Here is a 17,416-nt window from a genome sequence, read left to right as displayed (position 1 = left end):
GAGACTTGGTGCGAGAAATAACAAAAGCACGTGTTTCCGGTTATCAACAACATTTAATCGCACAGTTTATCATAAAATCAAACAGTTTTTAACGTCCATTTTACAGGTAAATCTTTCATTGAAATTTTAAAAAATCAGTGCGTGAATTTTAGAAGCAATTCTATATATTCTGAAACGCGTTTCCAGTTTGGATGCAGCATGTGCAGAACGCAATGTGTTTATCTCTGGGTTTTTTTTTTTATATTTATTGTAAATTTTGTGTGCTGCTTAATTATATGACCATTATCAAAAAATTTTTGCTGGAAATACTGTTTTCTGAGCAATATTTCTTTTATTAATTCAACCAGGGACATATATAATAATTAGAGTTGTCTTTCTTTGATTGTTTCACTGTTTGGCCAAGGTCCAAAACCAAGGACGCTTTACAATCAAAATGGAGTCATCGACTGTGTCGTCTTTGGTTCATATGATACAGACTTACGGCGAAACATCAGCATTAAAGACTTGCATCGAAAAGATCAGCAAGAAATCCATTGAACAGTATAAAGGTGAAAATGGAATGGATGTGCTGCATTATGCTATTATAGCGAATAACATGGAGGCCGTCAGTCTCTTATTTCACAAAGGTATATTTAAACCGCCCCACGAATCTTCGTCTTTCCCATACCTACACTTGGCGGCAAGACTGGGACATAAAATGATTTTGAATATGTTGCTTCAAGAACGTCCTTTGGATAATGTTCCAGCAGTTTTCAATTATAAATCGGCCGGTGATCGTTACAAAGACAGCAAAGTTGCAGACGACAGAGAATTGGGCGATTTCAAGCAGACAGCCTTGGATTTAGCGGGGAAAAGTGGTCACGTCGGATGTGTCAAAACTATTCTAGACCACTGTCATGGGAAATTTGTGCAAGGTAAAAAATTCAAAGGCAACGAGGCTTACATTGAAATGGCGTGTCAACTCGACTCTCCCTACGCCCTTTGCTCTCTTTTATCAGACCATCCTTCGGATGAAGAAATCAAAAGTGCAGTGGGCGCTGCTTTGAAAAACGCCAGACCAGAATGTCTGGACGTGCTGTTACGACTGCGGACAGATCTGTCCACATTATTTGAAGGAATGAACTTGTTTCACGTCCTGTATTCCTACACCTTGTCTTTTGACAAGAAGTGGTACGAACGGCTACTTGCTGTGACGACAATTTTAATTAAGCATGGACATAATGTTGGAGCTTCGATACCTTTCCGCACCTATCCTTTGTACAGTCTTCTTTCTCACTCGGCATGTCATGATTTTGACAATTCCTCAAACTACATCATTGCTTGTTCCCTGTTGCTGCACAATGCAGGAGCGGATCCTAACTTCGATGAACTTCAGTTTGAAAAAGATTTTGAGGACATGCGGATAAGGTCTGCTTTTGGGAGATGTGCATTTTCCTCGGGGTTACATTGCTTATTTCAAACTGTCGAACATTATGCCACTCAAATGCAGGGCAACCGATACTTAAAGGTATATATGAGCAAATGTGCTGCAGTTTTACTCAAACACGGATGCAACCCAAATTACGTTGGGGAAATCGACAGTTTAACAAACCAGTCGGGCAACAGTTTGCATGCCCTCTGCCGAACGGTAGTTTTTACCGGTGTAGATGACAAACTGATCAAGCTTCTTTTACAGAATGGGGCGGATCCGAGTGTTAAAGTCGGTAGTGATTTCCCTGTAACCGTGTTAACGGGTAAACTTCTAGAACTCGATGATGAGGATCAGTGTCTTTTGCGATCTACGGATGTGGAACATCTGAAAGTCATGATAAACGCAATGACGCAAAGAGCGATTCGAGAAAGCATGGCAATAATGGACCATGGGGTAAAAGAAATGAAAACGTCCATACCCCAAAAAGATAAAAGGTTCCAAATTTACGACAAGGTTCATATGTATTGCTCGGAGTTGGTCTCAGATGTGTGGAATTTAAAACGGATTTGTATGCAGAGAATTTTGAGTTTGTGTGACAGAAAAGTGACCAGCATTTTGAAGTTGCCACTTCCAATGGCTCTTAAAATGAACATTGTTGAGTTTCAATGAGAGTTGTCCCCCTTTTGCCGTTAATTCAAGATCTGCATGAAATAAATTACTGTATGCCAACTGTTCAATTAACTGGAGAACTAATGCTATCAAAGTTTCGTTGATAAAACATGAAATATAATTAAAAAGATAAAAAAAAATTGACACAGAATTATGTTCACCACTGGTGCTTTCTAACAAACTTTTTAAAGCAAGTACCTGCGCTTTAATGAATTGCTTTATTTTGATATTAAGAATATTTTTTGTCTTCAATGGAGTAACAATGAGCATAACCCAAAACTGCACGGCTGAAAAGAAATTTGTTGATGCCTATTTATTTGATTAAACAATTGCTGAGTTGAGTGGGTTTTTTTAATCCACGCCATCGCCAGCATTTCCCTTCATTTATACCCTGTTTCTGCGCTCAATATCTTCAAATTGACACTTACATTTATTTCCCGACGGGCATATACACTTACATGTTATAACTACAGTAAACTCATAAATATAAAATATGAACAAAAAAAAACAAAACAAAAACAAAACACGAACCCAACAATATGAGTACGGACTTTTACTTTAGTTCAAATTTTTTTCCAGTCTCTAACTCGTAAACATTGATGGATTCCGTTAGTAATTCAATGAAACGACGTACCCACTATCCATTCAGTTTATAATTTGTTTTCGAATTCAATACAATTATAATGCTCTCAGAATGCGAAGGTGAATTTGGATTTTCTGAAATAAGCTTTGTTGCACGTATCGCATTATTTGTACAAAAGGAACTTACTTTTTGTGTAAACAATGCTTTAGTATTTCTTTAACATTATATCAAAATGTTGTCAAGAACATGTACATGTAAATGGTGTATCAATGATTTTCAATACCAAATGCTGTAATTAATCTTTAACACAGATTATTTTTTACGTTTTAAATTTTTCTAGTTGTACTTGCATACATTGCTTATATTGTTTAAAGTTTATCATGCATGTATACTCGTGTATCATGGAGTTCCAACTGCAATTTTCGGGTCGTTTCACCAAGCGGAAAGATCACTGATACAGCTCTTCAAGAGGGACACGAATTTAATGTGCGAATGCCGGAAAGACCCGAAAAGGTGCGATGAATCCAGACTTTTTATAGGTCACATGATGTGAGTTTTGAAGCTAGGTCCTTTATTTTTATTCGATATCTGTGTTTTTAGGCCAACACTTCCCAAATTTTACACGTACATGTATATCAATTATCGAAGTGTGTTTAATATTTGAATGTAATAATAATCATGAGATATAAGATGGAGATTAGGGTGAACTATTTCCAGAAATGGCATGAGAAAATTCGAAGAGGAAATATCTACATATGCATGGTATATATATGTCTCGCTTTGATTAAGTCTTCGGGTTCAATTTATTTTTAAATTTACTATTATACCTGTTAATTGTTCCGATCTTTAAATTTAATACCCGGATTTATATATACTTATACATGTACGAGACTGTTGGCGAATATGTTTTCCTTCTTATAATAGTAAGTTAAAGAATTTGGATATGACCTCATTTCTAGAGAAACGTCTTTAAAGTATTGGAGAGATGGTCGAATTTGCACGAATGGAATGGTAATTAACTTAAGAAGGAAATCCTTTCTTTATTACAGACTGTGGTATGTGTTCGATATACAACTAAACCTTAAAGCACGCGCGCAAATTTACTCATAAATGTACTTGGAACCTTTATCGTAATATAAGTGCAGTGAAAGTGAATTAATTAATCACAATTACCAGTTAATTAATCACCTATTTTTAAAAAATGATGACCACTGCATCTAGTGATTCACATCTTGAAGTGAAGTCATGACCTAAATATGATAGACATTTAGTATCCTCGCATAAGTTAATTGGTCATAATTATATGTACATGTACTACCGATATTTAAATTAAAAAAAGAAGAGGAAAACCAAACACTCATTGAAATATACTATAGTTTTATAGTATTGAATGTGAATGGTAGTGGAAGTTACATTTAAAATGTTCCAATTAGTGTTGTTAAAAAAAATTGATACTTGCTTTATTATCGAACTTCTTTTTAATTAATTAACCGTAGAAGTCTTCCTATATTGATTTATTAAAATTGATTCAACGAGAAAAAAGAAAAGAGAGATCAAGAAACTTCCGTCTACTAATAATAGAATTTTCAGTATTCATGCATTGAGTACAGGTATCAATAATTAGTCACGTATTAATAATTAGAAACGGTTAAATAGAGCAATCAGGTGTACGCGTTTAAACAAATTTTTTTTTGGTCGGTAGTCGGCGTGGGGTTAAGACCAAAGTCAATGCAGGCCTATTTGTAAGCAGCTCACGACAGAAAATGGTTATACTGAATTAGGCAGTGATGTAAGAAAATGGTTTCCGAATTAGGCAATGATGTAATCATAAATGGAAGAAAAAGGTGCTAATATAAAGAGATGATGAATAATATCAACACTTTAATAGTGTTGTTTATTGCATGGCTGGTGAGTCAAGAGCCCATATTTTGCCCTACATGATTTGAATTTTCTGATGAACAGGGAGAAGCCATGGGCATTGTGAAACTTGAACAGCAAACACAGTGTATATTATGTAATTGTAATCGGAATGAATGAAAAAAAATTGAAGGTATAGTGAAATCTTAATAATACATGTAGATGAAACATGAAGTGTGACCATAATAACGATAAATAGAATACAGAAATACCTGAACAATGAATGAAATATTCACTGAAACCAGAGTTAAAATAAGACTGTATTAACAATAGTGTTCAACTCTGTTAGAAATTATGATATACAGTCCAACGTGAATTTTTTTTTGAAGTAAAACTGAAATACTTGACAATACATTGTAAATCTTAAAAAAGGTGAATTCGATTAACAATGTGCAAATAATACAATGCATAAATATATAACCCGAAAAAAACAAACACTATAGGTGAATCACAAACGATGGACGTTGAGAACTAGAATGTATTGTAAAAACTGATTAAATACCGACGCCTATTGAGTGGTCATGGTAGTTTATAAATATGTTATGATTAAGATGTCAAATTGAGTGTAATACAAATATTAAGGTTGCTTTGTAGAAATATGCGTAACATTTTATTATCGGGTTCCGGCGTCATTTGAAGTAACTAAGCTTCCGGAAAAATCAATCATGGACTTTCCATATATCTCCACCTGTTTTGTGTTCATTTGTATATACAGCAACTTATATTGCACCTCATAAACATGTACCTGTGAACTAGTCTTGATTGAATTAATAAATCAAATCTTCCATCTGTTTTTGGACTTCCATTTAGTACCGATGAGAGGAAGGAAAAGGAACGAGTGATTAGATTTCAGCAAACAAAAAATATTCAAATACACGTACAATTTTTCATTTTTTATTTTTCAAAAGTCAACGTAGAAAGACATTCATTTGTGTTGTTTCTCTCTCTCGAAAAATCACCACATGATCCATTTATCAAACAACAACACGTCGTTGAAATTAATGTCTTTGTTTGTGATTGGCACTTTGAGAGTCACGCAGTCGCAGTTCACGTAATTGTCACATGACGGAAGGGTGAACATCTCGCGAGATTTCCTCTTCTTGGTGTTGTAGCACTCGACCGATAGAACATCACAGTCGCGCTGGAAACTCTTTCCGCCAATCATGTATATATTATGACCTGCAATTAGAATATTTAGTTATATGTGGATGTAAGTATATAATTATTATGACCTGCAATTAAAACATTCGTTTGCACAAACATTTGATTAATATGAGTTAAAAATGAATTTAATTAAAACACTTTTTGTGTGCTGAAATGCAATTCTACATCATTTACAAAAGAATAAGGATACATATCCCCCACATGATTAATTCACGCTGGGAGATATTTCACCCAAAGCCTGAACGCCAAGATGCTCTTTCACATTCAAAGATCTTAAACGATTTGAAAATTGGTCACCAGAGATTTGATTATCAATTTTCTTTTATGCAACTTTGTCTCTGACATTGTCTTAATAAGAAAATAAAACACAATTAAATGCACTGATTAAATTTTCAATCAGTAATGAATCATTTAGATTAAAGGAAAAACCACGATCAGCTTTACGTCTGTAAATTCTATTTGCGTCAGAGGAAGCTATTACTTATAACCTCACCGTACCCAATAAGACTGCTCCTCCATTAGTTCTTGGTTGGTTCATATTGGGATGATTTACATCCCAACATGCATCGCGCCGGAAGTCGCCGCGACATTTTGTGTTGAAACTGCAAATGGCTGCTTCGTCTTTTTCTGAGAAAGTTTCCTGATCAAAGCCCCTTCCTTTAAGAGAAATCAATCAGTTTTGAAGACATAGAACTATTAAATCAAAGTCATTTTGTATTCATAAGTGATTTTTTATTTCGTTTGCTCACAAAGACTGCCTAAATGTCCTTGGGTTTCGTCCTAGTGTCAAATGTTGTCTCTTGTAACTATAATAGCGTAACAAACGGTCAGAAAGTTTAATTTAGAGTAATAATTGGATAAATTATTTTTTATTATTTCATTATTCAAGGTACTTGAAAACAATGAGGAAAAGTTACTAAATATTCATGTTATAACTTGGGCGTTTAAGGCTCGTGATTGAGGCACGTATTGGTCATTGCAAACAAAAACACCAAATGAACAATAACGAAGGAAATCTATCTATATACGTAAACTACCCCCCCCCCCCCCTCTCCCCCTCTCTCTCTCTCTGAAGACATTTTCTATACACTGACCTCCTATCACAAACACTTTCTTCCCCACAGGGACCATGCAGTGCTTCTCCCTCTCGTGGGGTAGTATGACACCGAGCACCGGCTCCGTCCACTCGTTCATGACAGGGTCATACATCCTGTAACATAACTCATACTGTAACGTAACTCATACTGTAACGTAACTAATACTATAACATAACTTAAATTATAACATAACTCATACTGTAACATACATGTAACTCATCCTGTAACATAACTCATCCTGTAACATAATTCATCCTGTAACATAACTTATCATGTAACATAACTCATCCTGTAACATAACTTATCATGTAACATAACTCATCCTGTAACATAAATCATACTGTAACATCATTATTACTGAAACATACAGCTCATTATTATTGTAACATACAGCTCATTATTACTGCAATATACAGACCGTATTTACTGTAACATACAGATCGTTATTACTGTAACGTAATCTCATTTTTACTGTAACACACATACTATTATTACTGTAGCATAATCTCATAATTATTGTATCAGATATATCATTATTACTGTAACGTAAACTCATTATTACACATCTCCTGTTCATTTTATCAATAATATTCGACATTTATTTAGTGCAATAACAAACATGACTGTTACAGAATGTTAGATATTGCAAAAACTAAAATCTCAATTTTATTGTAACAAACCTCTCACTTTTACTGCAACAAATATTTCATTTAATAAATAATTACTGTATAAGACATCCCGTTTATTACGGTAACAGACATTTAATTATTACTGTAACTAGTTTTATTATTACTTCAGTAAGTATCAAATAAATGATGTCGATACAACGTACATGAACCAGTAAGTGGCACAAAAGAGGGTTCTTTTACTAGACAAACTTTAGGCGTTTGCAAAAATTGAACATATTCTCATAACATATTTTGGGATTCCTCTTTTTTAATGTCTTTGTGTTTCACTAATTTCTTAGTTTGACTGAGTACTATAAGTTGAACGAAGAGTTAGCTGTTCATATTAATATCGGGAATAAACGTCAACCAAATGTTGGAACGTCCTTGCGCTTTTTCTGCATGATTCATATGACTGAAAGCTATTATATCTCAGATGAGAGTTTGAGTCTCTTTAATATATGAATTACGTTTTTGAAAATCTACTTTTTTCACATGATCAAGATAAAAAATAACTTTTATACGTACATAAACCAAGGTTTTAAAGTGTTATTTTAAAAAGAAAACTTTTAAATTTATAATTTTTTAAAAATTAGTTTTAGCTTTGACGGATTCCAAACGTTAATCCTTCATGATATTGTTAATAGATCCTGACTCATGCCGATAAAAAAGCGAGAGTTTAAAAAAACACACACCAGAAATTGCTCTATCTCGCTCTTGGGTTTCACAGGAACCCGTTTTTCTCACACACACAAACAAAGCTCAATATTAGTCAGCTGTTGATATATAATAATTAAAATAGCATAGATGTCATGCTTTGAATGCCCATCGTGCAAATTATGCCGGATTCTGTGCATACGATACATGCTTGTAGCGGAAAAGGCTTCTGTGAGGCATGGCACAATTATGTGCAAAAACGTCAATTAGTGTTATCCATCGTTTAATGTGCGTGGATTATCAGCATTTTTTTCCAGCACAGCAATTATTCGAGTTATGATTTCGCTTTTTGCAACGTAATGCATCACCACAGAATTATTTATTAAGAGTAAATTATGAGCGGGATTTCGTTAACTCAATACGACTCAGTCACTTGAGATTTGAAATAAAATGTGCTATAATCATTATTGTTCAATTATTTGCACATCTCAAAATGTTTGATATTTTTTTAGAGTGCGTTATTTTTCAACATCAAGATCATTTTCATGTCGGTTTTTACCGGTGTATGATTAATGAAGTCAAACATTTATGACACAAAACGTTTCACATTTTTTACGATCGCGTAACTCTCCCGAATTTGCACGATGCGTGTGAATAGTTTACGTTACGCCGGCTAGTAAAATTCGGATTACATAGCATCTCAGGCGATTTAATTGATAAAAGGCTTAACACACATATATAAATCTGACAGTGTGGATATATGATCTATTGCAAGATTTACTTATTTTATAAGTGGCAATAAAGACAAATGCAAAACAGATTATCCAGATGTTTGAAAAAAAACCAACCAAATTTAATAATTCAATGATGTGATAAAAAGTCTTATCTCATAGAAAGAACTCTTTTTGTCTGTATAAGCAAACATCAAACAAGCCCCAAAAAAAAAAACCCATGTCAATATGCAAGCAGGGGAGCCGAGTTAATCTGAACACAAAGCATTCCCCGCTATCTGATTCACGGGCATTGTTCTCAATATTTAATGCAGGTTCCCATACAACGTTGCAGCATGATTCATCCTGGGAGGCAGGAGGGGGTGGTGACCCGTACAGGAAAGAAACATGCCCCCAAACAATGGCATGGTCAATATTCCGCGCTCCGGAGCGCTAGCTGAGCTTCATTTCCCCTCCAATGGGTTCGGGTCGTTAACATCGTTTATTTTCCGGGCACCCAAAAGGCAACTGACTCATCTCTTTAATTTTTTTCTTTCTTTCTTCCCTTTTTTACCTGCTTAAATTATTGATTTTTCATCACGCTAATTTGTTGGGTTTTTTTTTTAATTTCTCGATTTGCACCTGTGTGTTTTGAGAAATTTTTTTTGCGCAAGCAATAGGAAGGAGAACAAATGTCAAGGAAATAGAAAGGATCTTTAAGCGTTTTTTTTTTAAATAATTCATTTTTTCAACCATTATTCTTTATGTGATTATAAATTAGGTTTGAAAAGAATGTATTTTTTTTTTCTTATAAGAAGTGTGAGACTCGTATGACAGTCACATTGTCATTGCTGAGAATCAAATGGGTTGATTAAATAGCATTATTTTTTCAAAGTGAGTCATTTGAATGGCGATTGAAGTTGGATCACTATGGATATCCATTTAGCAATGATAAAAAACTGTATTTCGAAAAGTTCCTGATAAAACAAACCTTGAACATTAATTGGACCAAAAATGATATGATTTACATATATAATAAATGACCTTAATCTATTGCATTGACAATATTTCATGCATATTGTAATGTTGGTCGTTCTGATTTGATATCGATATTTCAGCGAAAATTATATCTCTCATAATTCTCCGAATATGGAGCTTCCCTCCTCCTCCCCCCCCCCCCCCCCCACGAAAAAAAATTAAAATAAAAACAACCAAAAAAGATACACCTCAAAATTAAAAAAAACAACACTAAAAACACAAATTACAGTCATTATGAAAAATGTTTCAACTGTATAGGGAAGAAAATAAATTAATATTAAAAAAAATCTTTCCTCCCCGCATCTGTCACTCTGACAGTGAGATACAATCCGATTTATTAGAGACACGCGGCGGTGAACGTTAGGAAAAAGAATTAGGAAGAAGATGAAAAAAAAATAGGGTCACCGTGAGTCATAGAGAACTCTCGCCATCATAAACTTAAACACTGACACAAGCGCCAGTCATCATGGGTTATTGACCAAAGTTTTCCTTCATTGTTTAAGGAGCCAATAAATAAACGACTTTTATTTTCTTATTAGCGGTAGTGGAATTATTATATATTTGGGATCTTCTGTCAGGGCTAACGTATATATGAATTATAATATCCCGAAAAGCTGAATCGTCCAATATTGACTTTAGAGTTTAAAGTGGGTTAGAGTTGGTCTCTCTCTCTCTCTCTCCGCGTTTATTCAAACACCACATTCATTTATATCTTCCCAAGAGAATGTTTTGTAAAATAATAATCTGCATGTACTGTTTTCCTTATAATCAAATGCACTTTCTTATTTATTTAAAATTGTAGACGTTCAATTATTTCTGAAATTTCATACATCCGATTTGGAAATAAAAAGAGTATATATTATGATATCATGATGAGAAAGTAGGAAATAGACATTAAGGAATAAATTACTGTGATCACACAATGTGCTATTTTAATTTCATAAAAAATATTAAATATATAACCTCGCACAACTGACAATAGCTTTGTTTGAAACACAAAGGCCCTAATGTGTCAAAACACATCTTAGAAATGATAATTAAAGTTCCGTTACAAGGTCTTTAATGAATTAGATTTTTTTTAAATTTGAATTTAGTTTCCGATTGTTGTGAACCAATAAAAAAAAAGACACGACACACTACTTTGTCTATTTTGAACAAACTGTGTTTTAAAAATTTGTTTACGGTTACTTCTAAACGAAACCAACTTTATTACGATATTAATTCATAATTAGAATCTCAATCTCTCTCTCTCTCTCTCTCTCTCTCTCTCTCTCTCTCTCTCTAATCGTATTTTGAAGAACACGACAGAAGAAATACCGGTATCTTAGAACTATTTTAACAAGAGCTTGGACTTTGGTTAAGCAATATGACGTAGGCCTGTCTATTTCATTGCTGGCCACCCAGTCATGGCTCTTTGAAATCAACAAGATTTGTCTGGCTTTTGAGCTAAGACTACGCAATCGGTGCAAACACGTCATTTTTAATTTGTTTTAACCCAAGAAAAAGATAGCTACGTTCAACCGAAAGTCCAAGGACTTGTTAAAATGGTTCTAATTCAGCCATGATGTAAAACAGTATTTTGGAACATAAGGGTAATATGATATAATTAAAGAATCTATATACACCGTCGTAGCTAAATCTCCTTTTTCCTGGATAATACTTTTACTAACTTTCCTCACATTGATGTACATTTGTTTATTAATGTAATAATACGTTTACATCCTCATGTATACCCACGTGTTTCAGCAATAGGTACGCAGCGTGTTAATTAAAAGATTGCGTTTAGTTTTGATTTAATTTGAATCAAAACACCAAAATAATGTTTGGATTTTCGTCAGGTACATTTTAAAATTTTCTGAAATACAATTCATCAGTATGACATGATCTGCATGCGTGTTTACAGTATATAGTAGACATATCGTAAATTTCCATTCTCTCTGCATTATCACAATTAATGTGAAATTACAAATCTGAGAACTGTTACATATATTTCTGAGATTTTATAATTCATTTTTTTTATAATTCAAATAATGTGAACTTAATACAATTCAATCTGCAGCACTGGTTTGGGATGTTTTTTTCTGCTTTTTTTTTTTTAGAAAGACAGCTCAAATAAACATTTCTCAGTAAAAAAAAAATATATATATATCTGCACAGAGGAATGTGACTCACTCTCGTCTTAAAGATAATATCAAAATAGTTTGACTCTACATTTTCTGCATCCAAATCCAAAATTATTTGGCAGACGACAGGACGATACTCCGGCGGCAAGAGCGTATCGTCTGCAAGAATGGCACCCGAATGGCGCGAAACGATGATTACAATCGATGCATCTTGTAATAATGATTAAAAGAAAAATACAACGTAGTATTGACCAATGGAGTATATATTCTGTCATAGTTTATTGTCTGTAATGATTGAAGCCATTTGCATTATGAGTCATATTTTATCGAACTGGTCGGTAATAGAGCCCATTTAATACAAAGGGCTTTATCGAAGACAAAAAAAACTATAATTGGTATGATTGAAAAGAACCCTGTGATGAAAAAAAAATGTCAAATCTTGTCTAATGAACAAAGTCTAATTATAAAAAAAAACTGGGCGTGGTATCTTTCTGGTATCTCAGTTCAGTTGTATAACATTATTTCCTTATCATTGTTTATGCGTTACTGTCATTAACTAGATTTAATTTGAAACAAGGTATTCAAAATCGGCACAAGTTTTACAAAGTGACTGTAAAAACAGATGGTAAACTATAAAAGTAAATTGAAAAAAAAATGAATAAACAATTGCATTTTTTTTTCTTGAATGACGTCATGCCCATTGTCTTCTGAAGCGGATATATTAATCGAAAACAGAATGCTTCGACAATTATAAACGACTTGAATAATCATATTTGCTATCATTTTTCAAATGAAAAGAGTTAATAAGGGGTAATAACAATTCGATATCGCCTGAACAGGTTTATTTGGATATAATCGCTGGTCGATGAGAAAGACTCCTCATTTTTCTACCATTATCTTCCTCTCATTAGGAATTCCATTTTTTTTTCTTTAATTTTATTTCGATGAAAAAAAATATCAAAACAACCATCAAACCAGCATTACTGAAACCGTCAGCTAGTCGCATTTCGTACTATAAAGGCAGAGCCAGAGAAATAATCATTGGTCGCGTATTATAATTCAATCAATTGCATCTTCTGACTCATTATCCGACTCTAAAAGAACATTAACAAATCGTTCAGAGAGAGAGAGAGAGAGAGAGAGAGAGAGAGAGAGAGAGAGAGAGAGAGAAACACTCGATACCGAAGGATGCTCATTCTTGTTTCATCTTGATTTATTGAGAGAGAGAGAGAGAGAGAGAGAGAGAGAGAGAGACTCGATACCGAGGGATGCTCATCCTTGTTTCATCTTGATTTATTGTGAATATGAACATCCCACAGTTTGACGGAAGACATTCTCATTCGAGAGTAGTGTTTCAATTGATTTATTTATCTCATTTGTTGTTTTTTTTCAATTGTAATTTTTTAGGGGCCTCCTAGCATTGCTCTCAGATACTAATCGAATTGAATAATGATCTTTCCATTTTCTTTTTCAGCATTGAATCTACTGAAACAACTTTTTACTAAACGAAAAATAGATTTCGAAATTAATATTTATATACAAAGCTTTTAACTTTATGGTTTAATCATTCAAACCCTCTGATTTATCACATCCCCGCCCATCTTTATAATCAAAATTAATTGTTTACTAGTATTAAGAATGTTTTCCAGCGGTGTGATGCACCTACCAAAACACGTTGGAGCACTGGTGCTTGAGGTTGCTGATCCCACCGGAAACGTACAAATTCCCGCCGTTTGCGCATGCGGCGTGGTCTGCTCGGGGACGAGGGATGGGTTCCACCTCAACCCACTTGTCTTTGATAGGGTCGTACTTTTCACAGCTATCAGAAACCTTCCCATGATGCACCTCTCCTCCTGTTAATTTAGTAAAATAAGGATCTTGGTTAATTAATTGTACGTAAAATAGGTTTAACTGAGGAGACTGACCTATGACGAATTCATGCATCTTTTAAATGTCTGGAGATTAACATACAGGCAGGAAAGATTACCATGTATATTGGTATACAAAATACCTAGGCTACATGTGTGCATGAAATTCAAGGCTCTTTCATGTAGTTATTTTATACCAATTCCCTCTCAGTAAAAAAAAAATTCTTTCTACTTAAAAGGAAACCCAGTTCCTCTACATTGCAATATACTAGTATACCGGGTATATGGTATGTGAGAACAGAAGTACTGAGACTGAGACCACCAAGATATATAATAAAGACAGATTACACCAGGTAACTTTTTTCTTCAAAACAGGAACCAATCAAGGTTTCACCTTGTTCTTATGCATGTGATTTCGGTACACAATATTCAGGTGTTATGCAGTCTTATTCAATAAAAATCAGGATTGATAAAACAGGCGTGCACTATTGAATGCTTTGGATTAGGTACTTAATACAGTTTGTGATGTAAGTAGTCCAGTATTTTGTCGATGATACCGCGTACATGCACTGTGTTAAGTAAGTGTGTGTGTGTTGTGATATGATGGTTAACCCAAAGTCAAATCATTCTTCGGCACGATCCTGTCTGATTATGATAATACGCTTCGTGTGTAAAGCGATTTTCTCATTATGCAAGTAAATAAGGACCCCTTCAATCATACGCTCACTAATAAGATAAGTATTATATAGACAGGGTGATATAAGTTCACTGCAGTCGTTTCTAACCTTTAGGACGCTTTGTACCCCCCCCCCCCTCCCTTATTCCCTACTCCCCAGTCCTTAATCCTTACCCTATTGTAACTCATGTAGCTGGGTTCATATACTGGACATTACCTTAAAATACTGATACACTAGTAATATACAAATTTTCTTATTAAACACAGTTGGAATTAAGAGTCATATCAAAGTGAGCTCATAACAAAAATCAATATCCACGTCCAATATAATGACACGACTTATTACGCAATCACCAAGGGATAAAAATAGACTTAGAAATTACGTCATCAGCTGGCGCTGAATAGTCTACTGGAAGATTTTGTCATGACTTGCATTTCTATTTATAGTGTATTAGTGTATCTTATGTAAAGAGTATTAACGTAATAAACTTATTTAGGAAAATATGATTACATGTAATTACCAAAAGCTATATTCGAGTGCATTTAAAAAAACAAAAAACTACTGTATATAATAATGATTCACCAATTTATTACATGAAAAGTTATTTTCAGTACAATTGAGTAAACTATCTGTCAAATATCCCTTAAATAAAGAATTACGAAAGTTGTTTAAAATACAAAATTGTAATTCTATTTTACAGTTTTTGATAAAAAAATTTAATTTTTAAGAAATTTTTCTAGAATCACAACATAGCAGTGCAGTGCGCTTTCATCTACATGATTATATATTAAACTTATCTTTCATAGATATTTTTCAATATCAAAGGGTATATGCAGATGTTTTGGGGGTTTATTGAGGTTAATTTTTTTCCTATCTCCGCGTCTTATAGACTCATATTATTGCCCCTTCGTCCAATGATAACAAATGTTCAATTATTCGCTAATCGTTATTAATCATAGAAGATTCAGGATATTTGTATTAAAGTCACTATGGAAAACTGTCTTCGCCTAAAAATCACAAAATATCAATCAAAGAATTTAGGTTAAGGTTATAGGTACTTCTAAAAAACCTGCACGAAAGATATTTTTTCCACACTCTTTTGTAAAATGTTTAAAAAAAAACCCTCTACGCACGTACTTCTTCCCGATCAGTATGTTAATGTATTCCATATTTTGACCAGATTTTTTACCTTGGTGCATATTATGACTAAGGATCGGTATTGCTCTGGATCTCACTTTAAGTCATCGCCATTCTTATACAAGTGACATTTCTTTACTTTTAAACCATTCGATGAAATAGACATGCATGCACATTGAAAAAAAATGTTCCCTAAATAAAGAAGGAAAAAAATATCAACGAATCCAAAATATAAAGACTATTGAATTTAAATTCTAAATCTTTTCATTTTCTTTTCTTCGTGTCATGAATATGATTGAGGTCATTAAAGCTGACTTATTTTGAAAGCGACATGCATTGAAATGAGACTTCATTTACTATTATAGAAAGTCGATATAAGAAAAGCATCGAGAGGTTTTCGAAATTGAAAGGAGAAAGATTTGAAGATATTCGGTATCATAAATAGTTTACTTTAAAGAGAGCCTATTTGGTTAAGCCAGTAATCGTCAATATTGAAGTTGATTTTAATTTTGATCACTTTGTTTTCCTCACAAAAAGGCCCGTCAAACATTCAACGTAAAAATAGATAAGAGGTCATTGAAATCGACTTGATCATAATTATCTTGACAATATTAGAGTTTCCTCGTAACCCCCCCCCCCCCCGAAAAAAACCCCAAAGCACCCCCCACCCAAAAAAACCCCACCAAAACAAAATAAAAACGCACCAGTGACGTAGATGCAGCCATTAAGAACATCAGCTGTGTGACGACATCTAGCGACATTCATCCTCGCCCTCTCGGTCCATTTTGCACTTCCGGGGTCATAGCGCCACGTGTGATCCCTGTGTTCCCCAGTCTCCCAGTCTTTTCCTCCAATAATATACAAATACCCGTCCAGCTCCAATGCTTTGAAATGCACCAAATTTCTCAATTTTCCAAACCGCATCACGTTGCATTTTGGGAAGAGTCTATTGTTCATCCAGGGGTCAATCATGAAGTAAAACACTTTGGAACTGCCAATGCTCTTATTGAACATGAAAACGAAGTCAAAGGCTTTCATGTCAAGGTGAGAATCGTCCGAACTTCTCTGGTATGCTTCTTTGAAACTTTTGCTGGCCATTTTGAATGAATAAATCACGTCCGCCGCTGACTTTGAAAACTATCGTTAATTTCAATTCGTTGCAACGACGTCCTCATAAGATTTTTCTTTGGTTGTTACTCAACGTTTATAAAAGAATTTATTAATAAACGAATCTCAATTCCAACACTAAATCAGTTCATATTCGTATCTGCCTTTAACGTTCCAAGCAGTTTCATTGCTAAGACAAACTTTAATTTTTTCAGGAACTTTAAAAAACAGCTTTAATCTACACATAATCTCTGTACCGAATTAATCTTTCGATTTTTACTTTTGACGAAGTATATTCGGCTATTAATCGCCCCACTTAATATTGCAAACACCTAATGAGTATGTGATAGAATGTTACAGAATTAAATGCCTCTAATTTCAATTGAGTAAAGCAGAGCTCAAGATTGTTGTGTGGGTGACTTTCCCAGATTTCACCTGTTGCTGACCCCAGTTATCAGATTATGTCTTAATTAATATCGTAATTATACATGTTGGAGACAAAGAAGGGAATTTGTACGTTTTAAGTACATGCAGGTCCTATACATTTATATAATTAAAAACTATATATAACAATATATATAACAATCACTGGC

The 17,416-nt window shown here is 33.9% G+C and overlaps 2 protein-coding genes across 2 annotated transcripts; one reads left to right on the top strand and one right to left on the bottom strand.

Annotated features, from left to right (window-relative positions):
• Positions 1-21: 21 nt before the first annotated feature.
• On the top strand, positions 22-2,392 carry LOC105329515 (uncharacterized). Its single transcript, XM_011430795.4, has 2 exons — positions 22-106; positions 404-2,392. The coding sequence occupies exon 2, from the start codon at positions 434-436 to the stop codon at positions 2,078-2,080; it is 1,647 nt and encodes a 548-aa protein (XP_011429097.4). The 5' UTR covers positions 22-106; positions 404-433; the 3' UTR covers positions 2,081-2,392.
• A 3,122-nt stretch (positions 2,393-5,514) lies between these two features.
• LOC105329514 (kelch-like protein 9) lies at positions 5,515-17,046 on the bottom strand. The gene is made up of 5 exons (XM_011430794.4): positions 16,421-17,046; positions 13,701-13,887; positions 6,839-6,954; positions 6,243-6,401; positions 5,515-5,759 (listed from the first exon to the last, which is right to left on the bottom strand). Exons 1-5 carry the CDS (start codon positions 16,812-16,814, stop codon positions 5,536-5,538), a joined length of 1,080 nt encoding a protein of 359 aa, XP_011429096.1. The 5' UTR covers positions 16,815-17,046; the 3' UTR covers positions 5,515-5,535.
• Between the last annotated feature and the right edge of the window lie 370 nt (positions 17,047-17,416).

Source organism: Magallana gigas, chromosome 6 (genome assembly GCF_963853765.1).
Source record: "Magallana gigas chromosome 6, xbMagGiga1.1, whole genome shotgun sequence".
Classification (NCBI taxonomy): Eukaryota; Metazoa; Mollusca; class Bivalvia; order Ostreida; family Ostreidae; genus Magallana; species Magallana gigas.
Note: the sequence above shows the minus strand (reverse complement) of the source record. Positions and strands in the feature narration are given on the sequence as shown.

Excerpts from the sequence above, each read along its gene's own strand:
- LOC105329515 (XM_011430795.4), top strand. The coding sequence starts at position 434 with ATGGAGTCATCGACTGTGTCGTCTTTGGTTCATATGATACAGACTTAC.
- LOC105329514 (XM_011430794.4), bottom strand. The coding sequence starts at position 16,814 with ATGGCCAGCAAAAGTTTCAAAGAAGCATACCAGAGAAGTTCGGACGAT. Across the intron at positions 13,888-16,420 it reads TGGCTGCATCTACGTCACTG|GAGGAGAGGTGCATCATGGG; the intron begins GTGCGTTTTTAT and ends CTAAATTAACAG. Across the intron at positions 5,760-6,242 it reads TGGAGGAGCAGTCTTATTGG|GTCATAATATATACATGATT; the intron begins GTACGGTGAGGT and ends TTCTAATTGCAG.